This window comes from Symphalangus syndactylus, chromosome 20, assembly GCF_028878055.3.
Source record: "Symphalangus syndactylus isolate Jambi chromosome 20, NHGRI_mSymSyn1-v2.1_pri, whole genome shotgun sequence".
Lineage (NCBI taxonomy): Eukaryota > Metazoa > Chordata > Mammalia > Primates > Hylobatidae > Symphalangus > Symphalangus syndactylus.
In genome coordinates, this window is record NC_072442.2 from 68,097,628 (window position 1) to 68,114,384 (window position 16,757).

A 16,757-nucleotide genomic window follows, 5' to 3' on the forward strand; every position below is an offset into this window, starting at 1 on the left:
ATACAGAAATCTAAAAAGGATCTCGGCCCGGTGCCGTGGCTCACACCTGTAATCCCAGCACTTTGGGAGGCCAAGGTGGGCGGATCACCTGAGGTCAGGAGTTTGAGACCAGCCTGGCCAACATGGCGAAACCCCATCTCTACTAAAAATACAAAAATTAGTGGGTGTGATGGCGGACACCTGTAATCCCAGGTACTCGGGAGGCTGAGGCAGGAGAATCGCTCAAACCTGGGAGGCAGAGGTTGCAGTGAGCTGAGATCGTGCCATTGCACTCCAGCCTGGGCGACAGAGCGAGACCTTGTCTCAATAAATAAACACATAAATAAATAGATTAATTAAAATAAAAAGGATCTCCAGGGCTGCATTGCTTCTGGAAGCTCTAGGGCTTGTCCAGCTTGCGGCCATACGGCCCAGGACTGCTTTGAATGTGGCCCGACACAAATTTGTAAACTCTTAAAACATATATTTTTCTTTTCGTTCATCAGCTGTCGTTAGTGTTATTGTATTTTATGTGTGGCCCAAGACAGTCGTCTTCTTCCAGTGTGGCCCAGAGGAGCCAAAAGATCGGACGCCCCTGCTGCAGGGGAGTGAGTTTATTTTGTTGCCGTTTCCAGCTTCCAGGGGTTCCCTGCATTCCTTAGCTCATGGCCCATCCTCTGTCTTCAAACCTACCAGTGTAGCATCTTCCAAGCAGTCACTTATCACCACCCTGTCTCCCCGGCCCTCTCATTCCCCTTCTGCGGCCACGATGCCTCGGGGAAACGTGGCATTTTAGGCAGCAGGTAAAGAGCCGAAAGCTAGAGACCTTTGAAGATGAGGAAGCTGGTTCTCCTGCATGTGGGGGAGACTGAGTGATGTCCTGGCTGTGGGAAAGACTGGAAGGATAGGGACGAGCACCTGGGCCACTGCAGGTGGCTCATAAAGGACATGGTGGGCCCCTGTCCAAGTCTAGGGCCGAATCTTGTTTGTTTTTTAAATGTCTTTCTGGCCAGGCGTGGTGGCTCACACCTGTAATCCCAGCACTTCGGGAGGCTGAGGTGGGTGGATCACCTGAGGTCAGGAGTTCTATACCAGCCTGGCCAACGTGGCGAAACCCCATCTCTACTAAAAATACAAAAATTATCTGGGCATGGTGGCGGGTGCCTGTAATCCCAGCTACTTGGGAGGCCGAGGCAGGAGAATCACTAGAACCCAGGAAGTGGAGCTTGCAGTGAGCCGAGATTATGCCACTGCAGTCCAGCCTGGGTGACAGAGCAAGACTTCGTCTCAAAAAAAAAAAAAAAAAAAAAAAAAAAGGTTGGCGGGGAAGGCAGGGAAACAGACCATCCACGCAGGGTTTTGGCCTCCTTGCTCATGAGCTGTTGGCTGTGCTTTGCGTTTGTGCAGGTGGAAGCAGGGAAAGGCCTGGAGATGAGGAAGCTGGTTCTCTCGGGGTTCCTGGCCAGCGAAGAGATCTACATTAACCAGCTGGAAGCCCTGTTGCTGGTGAGTACAGTCCCTGCTCTGGGGCCTTCCGGTCCCCCCGCCCGTGTCGGATGATGTCATGCTCTGAAGCTGCTTTTGGAGTTGGAGAGGAAAGGGGACCTGTACCCGTCCCTGCCTGTGGACAGAGTCTGCAGCTGGTCTGCTTCTGGCTGGGCATCAGGCAGCCCAGGTCATTGCCAGAAAGGGCCTGTGCCTCTCAGCTCCAGCTCTCAAAAGGCAGGAGAAGAGGCATACCCGGGTTAGGGATGGCAAACACACCTGTCATCCATGACCCTGGCATAGGGCATCGCCAACCCATCACGGTGCTCTGCCTGCCCGAGCGGGGGCCAAGCGCCTCCTCCACGCTGTGCTCTGGGCAATCACTCCCAATCAATCCAGTTAAGAAGTCTCTGCCATCTTGGGTCCAAGTTCTTCTACCTTCCTGGGTGAGGGAACCGTTAACGCCATCCTGAGGCCCCGTGTCAGGAAATATGAGGTGGGAGGCTATGTTCTTTTTTTTTTTTTTAAGACGGAGTTTTGCTCTTGTCACCCAGGCTGGAGTGCAGTGGTGCGATCTCGGCTCACCGCAACCTCTGCCTCCTGGGTTCAAGTGATTCTCCTGCCTCAGCCTCCCGAGTGGCTGGAATTGCAGGTGCATGCCACCACTCCCGGCTAATTTTTGTATTTAGTAGAGACGGGATTTCACCATGTTGGCCAGGCTGGTCTCCAACTCCTGACCTCAGGTGATCTGCCTGCCTCGGCCTCCCAAAATGCTGGGATTACAGGTGTGAGCCCCTGCGCCCAGCCTGTTTGTGTTCTTTTGAGAAGCAGCACAGCTCTGAGGCATCAGGCCAAGCTCAGCCCTCGGTAACGTGCCTCAGTTTCCCTCCCAGATGGAGGTGTCGTTGTGAGAATCTGATTGGGAGGGGAATATGAAAATGTGTTTGGAAGATAAAAGCACTACACAGATGTGAGGTGGTTTTGCCTTGGAAGAAAGTGCTCCTTAGATGTATCTGGATGTTATGCGGAGTGATCGTGGCGTGTCAAGTTCTTTCCTCTGGGTGTTTTGCAGCCTGAGACATAAGGTAATTGTCAGAAAAGGGAGACTCAGAAGTATGGATCTGTGGAAGCTCATTCTTTTTTTTTTTTTTTTTTGAGACAGAGTCTCGCTCTGTCACCCAGGCTGGAGTGCAGTGGCGTGATCTCGGCTCACTGCAAGCTCTGCCTCCCGGGTTCACGCCATTCTCCTGCCTCAGCCTCCCGAGTAGCTGGGACTACAGGCGCCCGCCACCACGCCCGGCTAATTTTTTGTATTTTTAGTAGGGACGGGGTTTCACCGTGGTCTCGAGCTCCTGACCTCGTGATCTGCCCGCCTCGGCCTCCCAAAGTGCTGGGATTACAAGCGTGAGCCACCGCGCCCGGCCGGAAGCTCATTCTTAACAAGAATTCTAAGATACACATTTAAGTACTTGCCATGACGTGAGGTGTTGTCACACGTCGACCCTGAGATGCTGTCAATGTCCCAGGGGACTTGACATTTATATTCCCCAGGAATGACTGTGTAAATGTGCACATGGAGGCCAGGCGCCGTGGCTCAATGCCTGTAATCCCGGCACTTTGGGAGCCCCAGGTGGGCAGATCACTTGAGGACAGGAGTTCGAGACCAGCCTGGCCATATGGTGAAACCTTGTCTCTACTAGAAATACAAAAAAAAGCCAGGCGTGGTGATGCATACCTGTAATCCCAGTTACTCAGGAGGCTGAGGCATGAGAATTGCTTGAACCTGGGGGCAAAGGTCGTAGTGAGCTGAGAGTGCGCCACTGTACTCCAGACTGGACGACGGGAGTGAAATTCTGTCTTAAAAAAAAAAAGGCCGGGTGCAGTGGCTGACGCCTGTAATCCCAGCACTTTGGGAGGCCGAGGTGGGTGGATCACCTGAGGTCAGGAGTTCAAGACCAGCCCGGCCAACATGGTGAAGCCCCATCTCTACTAAAAATACAAAAAATTAGCCGGGCATGGTGGCAGGCCCCTGTAATCCCAGCTACTCAGGAGGCTGAGGCAGGAGAATCGCTTGAACCTGGGAGGCGGAGATTGCAGTGAGCCGATTTCGCACCATTGCACTCCAGCCTGGGCAACAAGAGTGAAACTCTGAATGTGCAGCTGTTTAGCCACACGCCAGGCTGAGTGTGTCCCATCTCTCCAGGAGTTTATCTGTGTGTGCGGAGCTGTTTTCCAAGTGAGGGGCAGTGTGGCAGGTAGCTGAGGGTCCTGGTCTGGGGCCAGAGCTAGGGCAAGAACTGGCCCTGCCATTAATAGCAGGCGTATTGCACTGTTTCTCAAACTGTGCCTCTCAGCCCATCAGTGCGTTGGGTTGTGAAATCAGTACAGTGGGTTGTGAAACCAGTACAGTGGGTTGAACCAGCATTTTTAAACCAATGAAAAAATATCAGCATGCATCATACACAGGAAAGATAAGTGAGGGAACTTTCGGTTTGTTGTCTGTCTGTGTGCCTGTGTATATATGGAATTGCTGGGTCCATGGTGTCTTACACCTGTTGTGGGTTTGAAAACTGCTGGCTTTGGCCGGGCGCGGTGGCTCACGCCTGTAATCCCAGCACTTTGGGAGGCTAAGGTGGGTGAATCATGAGGTCAGGAGATCGAGACTATCCTGGCTAACACGGTGAAACCCCGTCTCTACTAAAAAATACAAAAAAAATTAGCCAGGCGTGGTGGCAGGCACCTGTAGTCCCAGCCACTCGGGAGGCTGAGGCAGGAGAATGGTGTGAACCCGGGAGACGGAGCTTGCAGTGAGCTGAGATCGCGCCACTGCACCCCAGCCTGGGTGACACAGTGAGACTCCATCGCAAAAAAGAAAAGAAAAGAAAAGAAAACTGCTGGCTTTGGGCGGGCTCTACATAAATTCCTTGAGCCTCCGTTTCTGGATCTGAAGATGAGAGGGATGCCATTCTTTCTCTCTTTCCATGGGGTTGAGAAGACCGGGAGATCCTTCTGGGACCTCATACAGCGTTGAGTTACTTAAGACACTCAACTGTTAGTGGAAGAAAGGAGGACAGGCAGAGACAACCCATCAGACATTCGTGAAACACGTCTTCCACACCGTGAATTGCTGTCCAAAAAGGAACATCGTTGTCATTACTGACAGGATGTGTATTTGAAAGGAATTCAGACAAAGGATCCATACTGCCTGGCTGTACTGGCTCCAGGCTTTCAGCAGGTGAATGAGCTGTCGTGCCTCAGTTTTTCCATCTGCAAACTGGGTATACAAATAGTATGCTTTTCATGGGGTCGTTGTGAGGATTAAAGGAATTTATACAGAGTTCTTTTTTTTTTTTTTTGAGACAGAGTCTTGCTCTGTTGCCCAGGCTGGAGTGCAGTGGCACAATCTCGGCTCACTATAACCTGTGCCTCCCGGGTTCAAGCCATTCTCCTGTCTCAGCTTCCCAAGTAGCCGAGATTACAGGCACCCACCACCACGCCCAGCTAATTTTTGTATTTTTAGTAGAGATGGAATTTCACCATGTTGGCCAGGCTGGTCTCCACCTCCTGACCTCAAGTGATCCGCCCACCTCAGCCTCCCAAAGTGCTGGGATTACAGACGTGAGCCACTGTGTTGGGCACATAAAGCTCTCAGAACACAGCCTGAGTGTTCGTTGACACTGTTACTTTCTCCAGTGCCGGGACGAGAGACAGGTTAGGGCTTCTTGGTTCCTGCCACAACACACCCGTTCCCTGAAGGAGGGAGTGGCGCCCGTCCCCATCGGACACGGAGCCCTTAGATCCCACCTGCCACCCATGAGCCTCTTCCTCTGGGCCAAGACCAAGAGCCCCTCCCTGCTCTGCCTTGCTCATGCCCCAAAGGCAGAATCTGTGGGGCAGGGGCCCCCTTCCTGATGTGCCTGGGGCAGGTTTCCCCCCTCCCCCAGCTCTCTCCTCCCCGGGGCAGGTTACCCCCCTCCCCCAGCTCTCTCCTCCCGGGGCGGGTTCCCTCCTCCCCCAGCTCTCTCCTCCCGGGGCAGGTTCCCCTCCTCCCCCAGCTCTCTCCTCCCGGGGCAGGTTCCCCCCTTCCCCAGCTCTCTCCTCCCAGGGCGGGTTACTCCCCTCCCCCAGCTCTCTCCTCCCGGATTGGGTTCCCCTCCTCCCCCACCTCTCTCCTCCTGGGGCAGTTTCCCCCCTCCCCCAGCTCTCTCCGCCCGGGCCCCTGCTTGGCTGTTTCTTGAGCAGAGATCAGAGAGAGCAAAGGAAGAACTCGCTGGGAGGCCAGGTCTATGGGAGTCCAGGTCTGTGGCAGGAGGGCTGAGGAAGAGGAGTGGGACCCTCCACAGCCACAGCCACAGCCTCAGAAGAAAACCTCAGAGTGAAAGAATCACGCCCTCCCTCCTTTCCTCCCTGAGCTGGGAACCCTGCACCCTCCCCACCCCTCAGCTAGGAGGAAGCTAAACCTTCTGCTCTTCAGGGTGGCCTCACAAAGGTGCCAGCTTGAAGGAGAAGAAATTCGTTCCCTCCATGCTCGCTTTCCCACTCCTGACCCCATTTCCACCGCTCTGCCCCGGCCTGTTTGCTTTCAGCTGAACACTTCCTGATATGCAAAGGGCTGGGTGTGTGTACCTAAAACCGTGTGCACACACAGGGCAGACGAGCCTCCGCGCAGAAGCCTGCGTCCTCGCCTCTGAGATGCTGGTGGGGGTCATCTTGTGGGGCCCTCCTGCTTCCTGGTGGGCTCTGATTACAGGGAAGGCCTGGGAGCCTGGGCCGAGGTAGGGGGTGAAGGAAAAAAGACAAAGCCAAATGCATTGAAATTCTGGATCTCCTTGACGCTGGGAACTGAGCTTGGGAACTGTGTCTTGCTACGCTGGGGCCACAGGGCAGGCCACTCCCCACAGCCCCTCCCACCGCTGGCCATGACTGGCCGTCCTGGGGTGGACTCTCCTTCTGGCCACGTGTTGAGGTTCACAGCCGTGCTGCATCACAGGCTCTTTATCTGTAAAACAGGTGAATGACGCCTTCCTCCCTGGGCTCCAGTGATGAGTGACTCGGGTGGCATGGCAGCAAGCGTGCCAGGCCTTCTGGGGCAGGAGGTGGAGGAAGTGGGTACATTTCTTTCCCTTATTTCGAAAGGCCAGTCGCTGGGGGACAGAGCGGACAAACGGCTGTGTGAAGTCCCGCTGGCAAGTGAGAACCGGTCCAGGCCCGTCTTCCTGAGAAGCCGCTGGGCTGAGAGCCAGGGTCGAGGTCACTCGGGTCCCCTCCGAGAGCTCGAATGGTGAAATGGAGAGCCGGGGCCCGCCCTTGCCCCTGCAGCAGGACTGGGGAGGAGGGGGTGCCTGAGTGGTGTGCTGGCACTTCGGCAGAACGGCGGTGCCGTGCCAAAGCTCAGTGTGGGTCACCTTGCCTTTCAGTCCACCCTCCTGCCTCTGAGCCCACGTGCAGGACTTCACCAGAGAAAAATAACGGCCTCAAGTGTGCTGGCCAGCAAAGGGGACACACCCAGCCCTGTCCCCTCCCCGCAAGTGAAATCAGGAGTAACAGCCAAGGCCCCCCATCATGTCATGAGAACCATGTGATGCCCCAAGCGCAGGCCCCGTCCTTGTGACTGGCTGTGGGTGAGCGTCCATTTCTTCCCCTTTTGCAGACCGGGTGGGAAGTTGAGGAGGAAGCAGAACCATTGTGTCTTGTCTGTGTGTGGGTGGCAGATGGGCACGTCGCGGCGGCTTCTGAGAAATCCCGTCTCCTTGGCCTTCCTGGGACTGCCGCCTTCCTGCTTCCCTTATTCCCCCCTCAGTGGGGACTGCGCCAAGGCAGGGACAAGAATTCATGGGTTTGGGTACTCTATGGTGACTCTGCGGGCTCCTCCGTGGGGTCCTGCGTTGAGGTGAAAAGGATAAACTCTTATGACGATGTCAATCCTGAAGCTAGTTCCACGTCCCTCATGGAGGGTGGGGAGTCCCCAAAGCTTTCAGCTCACTCACCTGGGCTTGGGGGGACACTCTTCCCTTGCTCCTGCCCCCCGGTGCCTTCTGTTTCCCTGTCTGGCATGCCTCCCCACCCGCCCACTCCTCCACCTGCTCAGCTCTCCAAGGCCCTGGTATGTCTGCCTCCTCTATGCAGCCCTCCAGGCTACTCCAACACAACCCTGGAACCACGTGGTCGGTGCTTACAGTTGGTCGCATCGTCCATAGTAATTTCATCTGTGTTGGCCCATTTTGTCCAACTGGATTAGAAACGTCTCAGCCAGGCACGGTGGCTCACGCCTGTCATCCCAGCACTTCAAGAGGCCGAGGCAAGTGGTGGATCACTTGAGGTCAGGAGTTTAAGAGCAGCCTGACCAATATGGTGAAACCCCGTATCTACTAAAACTACAAAGACTAGCTGGGCGTGGTGGCGGACGCCTGTAATTCCAGATACTCAGGAGGCTGAGGCAGGAGAATCTGGGAGGCGGAGGTTGCAGTGAGCCAAGATTGCACCATTGCACTCCAGCCTGGGCGACAGAGTGAAACTGTCTCAAAAAAAAAAAAAAAAAAAAAAAAATGCAGTCTGGGACCATGATCACGTACGCACTGACCGGAATGTCAGTAGGTAGCGCATGGCTGTATTATCGCAGTTTCACAAATGAGGCTGCCGGTGACATGAAGCCCAGGGATGCTGAGTGATGTGCCTGCAGCAGAGCTGGGACTCAAGCCCACACTGCCTGGCCTGCAGGTGGAACCCCATGCGCTTGCCTAGCACGGACCGGACACCAAGGGGCCGTTGGTTCTAGTGCTGCGAGGGTCAGAAGGAGAGGCCTGACCGGACACCGAGGGGCCGTTGGTTCTAGCGCGGCGAGGGTCAGAAGGAGGGGCCTGCTTTGTCCTGCATGGATTGTTGCATCTGGGCTTTTTAGAGCTCGGAGGATGAAGGAGCCAGAAGGCAGAGCACCATTTGGGTATCTGAGTAGATGAGATGACTTCTTCCAGTGAACATGGGTTCTATCTCCATCAGGAGTGAGGCGATGTGTCTGAGTAGATGAGACTTCATCAGAATGAGGTGATGTGAGGCTGGAGTGAGGCTGGGCTGAGAGTTTGCCATGGTTGGCTGGAGCTGGTGGTCATCATTCAGGGGCAGCTGGCGATGGCTTTGGTGTTCCCTTCAGTGCAGCATTTTCAGCAATGGAGTCACCCATTCTCTGCTAGAATGCTTGTCTTGTCAGAAAGCTCACTACTTAATCCTATGGGGGCAGCTCTAGTGAGCCTGAATCTGACCCCATAACTTTTCCCCACTGCTCATAGGTCTGCAGAGCAATCCAGACTAAGTCTAAGCCTGTTTTTTGTTTTTGGAGACAGAGTCTTGCTCTGTCACCCAGGCTGGAGTACAGTGGCACGATCTTGGCTCACTGCAACCTCTGCCTTCTGAGTTCAAGCGATTCTCCTGCCTCAGCCTCCCGAGTAGCTGGGATTACAGGTGCACATCACCACGCCCAGCTAATTTTTGTAGTTTTAGTAGAGACAGGGTTTCACCATGTTGGTCAGGCTTGTCTCGAACTCCTGGCCTCAGGTGATCCACCCGCCTTGGCCTCCCAAAATGCTGTGATGACAGGTGTGAGCCACTGCGCCTGGCCAAGTCTAAGCCTCTTTCCACGTGGCCTTCAGGTAGGTGAAGAACATCAACAGAATCCGACGTGGCTGGCCGGGCGCGGTGGCTCATGCCTGTAATCCCAGCACTTTGGGAGGCCGAGGTGGGTGGATCACGAGGTCAGGAGATCGAGACCATCCTGGCGAACACGGTGAAACCCCATCTCTACTAAAAATACAAAAAAAAATTAGCCGGGCGTGGTGGCGGGCGCCTGTAGTCCCAGCTACTTGGGAGGCTGAGGCAGGAGAATGGCGTGAACCCGGGAGGCGGAGCTTGCAGTGAGCCAAGATCGCACCACTGCACTCCAGCCTGGGCGACAGAGCAAGACTCTGTCTCCAAAAAAAAAGAATCCGAGGTGGCTGCTCTCCCTCTGGCCACCCTGCCCTTCCCTGCCACGCCTTCCCTGTACGGCAGGTTATCAGTCCCTGTCTCCTGCAGGGCCTTTGCAGTACAGCCTGGGCATCTTTGGTTTTTTTTTTCTGATTATTCATATTTATTCATTGTAGGTGATTTATAAAATGCAGAGAACCACACTGAGGAAATACCTGCACGTCCCATTATCCCACAGTCCTGCTGCTAGGCTGGAAGGTGACGGCATCAGCTCCCGGCCAGTGCTGGGGGTTGGTCTGTGTTATCTGCCACCTCACCGTCTACACTGGCAGGCCTGGACCATCTTGGTATAGACAGGCAGGCGTTGAGAAAGTCTGAGACTGGAGACCCCTGCCATGCGCAGTGGGAAGGGCCATCACGGTCGCTTAGCAATGTCTGCCACGGGGGTGGGACGCAGTGGGGGACACCTGAACCCCCATCCCTCTCCCTATGCCAAGTGACGGGAACTTGGAATATCAGTGAGGCCAAGACTGGTCTTGAGTAACTTCAGGTCCCTACCCTCTGAGTCCTAGAACCACGTTCTATTTCTTGGAAGGAAACAGCTATAGGCTTGAGTTCCCCGTCAACCCTCCCTTCCACTGAAGTGTGACAAGGAGCTTATGACTCGGGGCACAGGCTATTGTGGAAGAAAGGCGTGGATCCTGGTAACCCAGTACAGGCTGCTGCTGCTGAGCTCAGCTGTGTGGTGGGGGAGTGAGCCCCAGCACCACCCCTCGGGCTGGCAGAGCTGCCAGGCCAGGTTCCTGCCATCGAGCGTGTGGCTTGTTGGGGCATGTGGCAGTGGCTCCTTGATACAAAGCTCGCTTCAGTGCCCTGCCTTTGGCGGCCTTGTCTGGGCAGGACTTGGGCAGTGGGAAGGGCTAACGATCGGCCCCGGGGCCTGCCGACACTCTGGTTTGTTTACCCCCGACCTCTGCTCTTTCTTCCTCTGTTTCTCCCAGCCCATGAAACCCCTGAAGGCCACTGCCACCACCTCCCAGCCCGTGCTCACCATCCAGCAGATCGAGACCATCTTCTACAAGATCCAGGACATCTATGAGATCCACAAGGAGTTCTACGACAACCTGTGCCCCAAGGTGCAACAGTGGGACAGCCAGGTCACCATGGGCCACCTCTTCCAGAAGCTGGTGAGTCCGCCAGTGATGGAGGGTCCTCACGCAGGGCCTCAGCGGAGCCGATAGTGTTGAAGGAGCCTCAGGAGAGGACCGGGCAGCCCTCTCAGACTCCTTGAAGGCCTGAGTCCTCTCCGAGTCCTGGAGGAAAGCCTGGGCCTGTGTGTTATGGGGCACCTGGGGCCGGTGCCTTGACTCTAGGCCTCCCCTGGTGCAGCCCTGGGAGCTTCTAGGGATGGTGGAGACGGGCTGTGTGGATAGGTCTTTCTAGGGGTGGTGGAGACAGGCTGTGTGGATAGGTCTTTCTAGGGGTGGTGGAGACGGGCTGTGTGGATGGGCACTTCTAGGGGTGGTGGAGACGGGCTGTGTGGATGGGCGCTTCTAGGGGTGGTGGAGACGGGCTGTGTGGATAGGTCTTTCTAGGGGTGGTGGAGACGGGCTCTGTGGATGGGCACTTCTAGGGGTGGTGGAGATGGGCTGTGTGGATGGGCGCTTCTAGGGGTGGTGGAGACGGGCTGTGTGGATGGGCGCTTCTAGGGGTGGTGGAGACGGGCTGTGTGGATGGGCACTTCTAGGGGTGGTGGAGACGGGCTGTGTGGATGGGCGCTTCTAGGGGTGGTGGAGACGGGCTGTGTGGATGGGCGCTTCTAGGGGTGGTGGAGACGGGCTGTGTGGATGGGCACTTCTAGGGGTGGTGGAGACGGGCTGTGTGGATGGGCGCTTCTGGGGGTGGTGGAGACGGGCTGTGTGGATGGGCGCTTCTGGGGGTGGTGGAGACGGGCTGTGTGGATGGGCGCTTCTGGGGGTGGTGGAGACGGGCTGTGTGGATAGGTCCTTCTAGGGGTGGTGTGGATGGGCGCTTCTGTGGGAGCACCGTCTCCGTCCCAGAGGGTGCCCCCTCTCTGTCCCTGACGGAGCTGAGGGTGCTCCGTCTCTGTCCTGGAGGGTGCTCTGTGGAACCAGCCCTGGAATGAAGGCTCCTTGCTGGGCTTCCAGTCTCCTGTCCCTCAGTGAACAGAGCCGAGTTGGGGGCATGAGGACTGCTCCCCTGAGACCTCGGGAACTCACCGCATCTCAGTGCTGCCTCTGTAAAAGGAAGCAGTTGGACACATCGGCCAATGATCCTCTCCTGAGGTCCCAAGAGCAGGAAGCACTAAAGCCCAGCCCTGCTCACCACTTCAGGGTCGGGAGCGGCAGGAGCGGGTGGGTTAACATGCAGACTTCGTGTTGGGAAACGCTCACAGAAGTCTTCTGGTTCCCTGTGCTTCTGTGACACCCTCTCCCCCAGCTCTGCCCCATCTCTGGCTGTGTCCCCTGGAGGACCCCCAGGTCAGACCCATGGAGCCCCCTCCCCAGCTCTCCCACGTAACGTCTGACAGCCCAGCAGGCAAGAGGGAGACTGGGAGTCCAGGCCACGGTTCTTCTCTGGGTGTGAGTGGCCAGAGGACCTTCTCTTCTTTCCCTGCCCTGTTCTCTGGGTGTGAGAGGCTGGAGGCCTCCTCCCCTCCTCTGCCCTGTTCTGGCTGAATGGACAGGGCTCTGCCTTCCTCATACTGGAGAAGACTCTCCCTCTCCTGCTTGGACACTCCTAGAGCCTCTAGCTGAGTGTGTTCAGAGCGGAGCTCCTTGCCTCTGGCGTTATCTGCTCCGCTTCCTGTCTTTACCTTACCGAGTGCTTCAGACTCGTTCTGGCTGCACCCTCTCCTCCCACCTGTCCTGTGGAGTCCACTTCTTGGCCATTGCTCACAGCCGCCTTTTCCTCTTCTTGGCCACCCGTGGCCCTCACCTGGACAGCTGCGTACCCTCCTGTGTGGCTCCTGCCTCCAGGCCTACTCCCCTCCCACCCCCACCTCTCCTTAGAGGGGAGAGAGTCACTGAAACCTCGACGGCCCCTTCAGCGGCTCCCCACGGCCCTCGGATGAAGGTCAGGCTCTGAGGAATGGCTTGAGAGACCCTTTGCACGCTGACCCGTGTCCAGCCCTGGCCTTGGCAGCTTCCTGCCCGCACCTCTGTGCTCCTGACACTGGACTTTCTGTTCTCAGTTCCCAGGGCAGGCACTTTCTTAACTCTTCGTACTGGAGGCCCATGTGCCTGAAACGTCCTTCTCCCTCTCCTCTGGCTTCGCCTGCTCAGTTCCCAGCTTAGAAGGGACCTCCTCCGAGAAGGCTTTCCAAGTCGCCCAATGCAGGCCTCGTGCCAGTCCCCGTAGTGAGCACTAGTAACTGCCTGACTCCCCCAAACCACAAGCTCCAGGAGGACGGACTGCATTTTCTTTATTTGTTGAGAGGGATTCTTACTCCTGTCGCCCAGGCTGGAGTGCAGTGGCGTGATCTCAGCTCACTGTACCCTCCTCCTCCCGGGTTCAAGTGATTCTCCTGCCTCAGCCTCCCGAGTAGCTGGGATTACAGACACCCGCCACCACGCCTGGCTAATTTTTGTATTTTTAGTAGAGACGGGGTTTCGCCATGTTGGCCAGGCTGGTCTCAAACTCCTGACCTCAGGTGATCCGCCCGCCTCGGCCTCCCGAAGTGCTGGGATGACAGGCGTGAGCCACCGTGCCCGGCCTGCATTTTCTTCTTCTTAGACTCCCAGAACCAGCCCAGTGGTCACTGCATGAATGAGTGGATGCACCGTGATCTTGACCGTTGGGCCTGGGGAGAACTCGGAAGGGCATCGGGGGAGACATCGCAGGGCCTGAGATTTCTGTCCTGAGAGCCCTGTTTCTCAAGCACAGCTTCTAGAGCCATGTCACAAAGTGGGCTTGAATCCCGGCTCTGCCAGATTAAACCTACAACTGGGCAACTCACCCAAGCGCTCTGAATCAGCTTCCTCATCTGTGAAAATGAGGATAGTAACAGTATTTACCTCATTGGGTGATTTTGAGGAGTTAATATCTGAAAAGTGCGTGGGGCTGAGTGCGGTGGCTGTAATCCCAGCACTTTGGGAGGCTGAGGCTGGAAGATCACTTGAGGCTTTGAATTCAAGACCAGCCTGGGCAACATAGCAAGACCCTATCTCTACAAAGAAATAGAATAGGCCTGGCTGGGCGCAGTGGCTCACGCCTGTAATCCCAGCACTTTGGGAGGCTGAGGTAGGTGGATCATGAGGTCAGGAGTTCGAGACCAGCCTGGCCTACATGGTGAAACCCCATCTCTACTAAAAATACAAAAAAATTAGCTGGGTATGGTGGCATGCACCTGTAGTCCCAGCTACTCAGGAGGCTGAGGTGGGAGAATCGCTTCAACCTGGGAGGCAGAGGTTGCAGTGAGCCAAAACTGCGCCATTGCACTCCAGCCTAGATGACAGATTGAGACTCCATCTCAAAAAAAAAAAAAAGAATAGGCCGGGCGCTGTAGCTCATGCCTGTAATCCCAACACTTTGGGAGGCCAAGGTGGGTGGATCACCTGAGGTCAGGAGTTCAAGACCAGCCTGGCCGCCAACATGGTGAAACCCCGTTTCTACTAAAAATACAAAAATTAGCCGGGCGTGATAATGCGCACCTGTGATCCTTGCTGCTACTCAGGAGGCTGAGGTGGGAGAATCAGTTGAACTCGGGAGGCAGAGGTTGCAGTGAGCCGAGATCATGCCACTCCACTCCAGCCTGGGCGACAAGAGCAAGACTCTGTCTCAAAAAAAAGAAATAGAATAAAATAAAGTAAACGGAAAAGTGCTTGGAACAGGGCCCGGAACATTGTAAATTAATAAGTACTCAATAACTGGTCATTATCATCAGTGCCATCATTATTATTAAATTGGGAAGAGGCACCCCGGAAGGTATCCTTTCAAGGGAATGCCGTACTCTGGTTCTAGTAGGACCCACCTGCTTCCTCCAGTTCAGGGATGGTGAACACCTGTCCTCACTGCCTGCTCACCTGAGCTGAGTGGCCTGGGGGGCATCTTCTCATCCCTCAGGAGGGTAGAAGAGAGCAAGTCTTGCTGGAAACGCTGTCACAGTTTATCTTTGTCACTTGGACCTGGCTGTCCCCTGTTCTGGTCTCAGCTCCACAGGCCTGGCCGTGAATCTGCTGCCCACCACCTTCCCTCCCCAGCATCAGGAACTGATGCCTGAGGCCCCCGGGGCTGCAGGCCTGGGAGGGCCCGGGTGGAGCTGGGTCAGGCCTGGCATCCGGAGGTGGTTTATTTTCGGCCGAAGTCTCTGGGTATTTGATTATTCATTACTGAGAGAAGGGAATTAGCATCTCTGCTGTTTGTTTTATGAGATCACTCCAGTGCCAGGCTGCTGTTTCCAAGCAACCTGCACTTCCCAGTTAAGGAACCTGCCAAGCCAGGCCTCGAGCCCTACAGCCTGGTGACTGTGGCAGCGGCAGTCCCTGAGATGACCGTGACCCTGGACACAGGCCTCCGCACAGCTGGCTCCTGCCCTGGCTCCTGGGAGGGTGGTGTGCCAACCCGGGCCTCCAGGCTTTCTCCTTCTCGTGGGAAAGGGGGCAAGAGGAGCCTTTTCCTGAAAGAATATCAGTGATTTGATGTTGGCTTAGGAAGCGACTGTCTAGCACATCTTGTGTAGCGTGGGCACTGATGGGCTGGGCCTCAGTACTCCCTGGAAAAGAAATGAACTCTCTCCCTTCTGGCCCCGCCCCCTTTTAAAGTCAGCCCCACCCCTTTTAAAGCTCAGGCCCCGGCCCCCTTTTAAAAATCCAGCCCTTCTGCAGCTGAGACCTGAATGCCTCTGGCCTTGGTGTCACCCCAAGCGTCCCCACTCGCTCTCCCCTCTCTGACTTTTCCAGATGCCCCCCGCTCCCCTGCCCCACCAAGCTTCCTCAAAGGGCTCTGCCTCTGTCCCGGGAGGCTCCAGGCTCAGCCGATGCTGCGGCCAGCCTGCCCTCACCCCTACCTCCATCCCTACCCCCACCCCAGCCTCTCTGGGTCCTTGGGGAGCATGAGGATCCTGCAGAAAGCAGAGTGGTCTGGGGTGGGGATCCACAGCAGCCCACTTCCCCCAGCACCTTGGTGGGAAGCAGAGGCCTCTGAGGAAGCCAGGCAGCAGCTGTATCCCCCTTGCTACTGTACTGAAAAACATTTAAACCAGAAACTCCAGAGAATAACAGCAAAACCTTCTAATGAAGAAAATACAGCGTCACACATGAAGGTGGCATCTCCCCTTCCTTCCTCCTCCCTCTTGAAGCAGCTACTGGCATGAATTTGGTGGATAGCCTTCTAGACTGCAGTTTGTGTGTTTACTACATATCTGTATCTATTTGGGGTTGGCCTGTACTTTAAAAAAAAAAAAAAAAGACAAGGTCTTGCTATGTTGTCCAGGCTGGACTTGAACTCCTGGGCTCAAGTGATCCTCCAACCTCAGTCTCCCAAGTAGCCAGGGCTATAGGTGTGTGTACCACAGCTCCCAGCTGCATGTACTTTAAAAATGTGTCTAAGCCAGGCGTGGTGGCTCATGCCTGTAATCCCAACACTTTGGGAGGCCAAGGCGGGCGGATCACCTGAGGTCAGGAGTTCAAGACCAGCCTGACCAATATGAGGAAACCCCGTCTCTACTAAAAATACAAAAACTAGCCGAGCGTGGTGGTGCGTGCCTGTAGTCCCAGTTAGTCAGGAGGCTGAGGCAGGAGAATCGCTTGAACCCGGGGGGCGGAGTTTGCGGTGAGCCGAGATTGCGCCACTGCAGTCCGGCCTGGTGACAGAGCGAGACTCCATCTCAAAAAAAAAAAGTATATAAGTATACATGTATATCATATTTTACAGTCCAACCCATGTTCGTTTTGGAGCTTGTCAGCAATGCTATGTGTAAATCGGGTGCATCGGTGTTCATGGCTGTGTGCGCAGCTTCCCCCGTTTGTGAGCATTTGTTTCCAGTCCCTCCACTATGAGGAGGAAAAGTGAGGTGGTGAACACCCTTGGGTCCCCTGGGGCACACACATAGGCCATTTGCTCCAGAGCACTGCTGTCTAATGGAAATAGCTTATGAGCCACATACATCATTTCACATTTTCTAATACCCACCTTTTTTTTTTGTTGTTGTTTTTTTGAGACAGAGTCTTGCTCTTGTCGCCCAGGCTGGAGTGCAGTGATGCAATCTCAGCTCACTGCAACCTCCACCTCCTGGGTTCAAGCGATTCTCCTGCCTTGTCCTCCTGAGTAGCTGGGACTACAGACGCGTGCCACTGCGCCCGGCTAATTTTGTATCT

At 55.5% G+C, this 16,757-nt stretch overlaps 1 protein-coding gene and 1 long non-coding RNA gene across 7 annotated transcripts in view; one reads left to right on the forward strand and one right to left on the reverse strand.

Annotated features, from left to right (window-relative positions):
* ABR (ABR activator of RhoGEF and GTPase) overlaps positions 1-16,757 on the forward strand; it is a 223,552-nt gene that overhangs the window by 127,779 nt on the left and 79,016 nt on the right. For all 6 annotated transcript variants that reach the window (XM_063629639.1, XM_055256611.2, XM_063629641.1 and 3 more), the window contains 2 exons: positions 1,387-1,485; positions 10,422-10,607. In XM_063629639.1, coding sequence (XP_063485709.1) covers positions 1,387-1,485; positions 10,422-10,607 — 285 coding nt within the window. The remainder of the gene's footprint in view (positions 1-1,386; positions 1,486-10,421; positions 10,608-16,757) is intronic.
* LOC134735310 (uncharacterized) lies at positions 11,203-15,252 on the reverse strand. Its single transcript, XR_010118391.1, has 2 exons — positions 14,466-15,252; positions 11,203-11,678 (listed from the first exon to the last, which is right to left on the reverse strand). It is a non-coding gene; the product is annotated as an uncharacterized lncRNA (long non-coding RNA).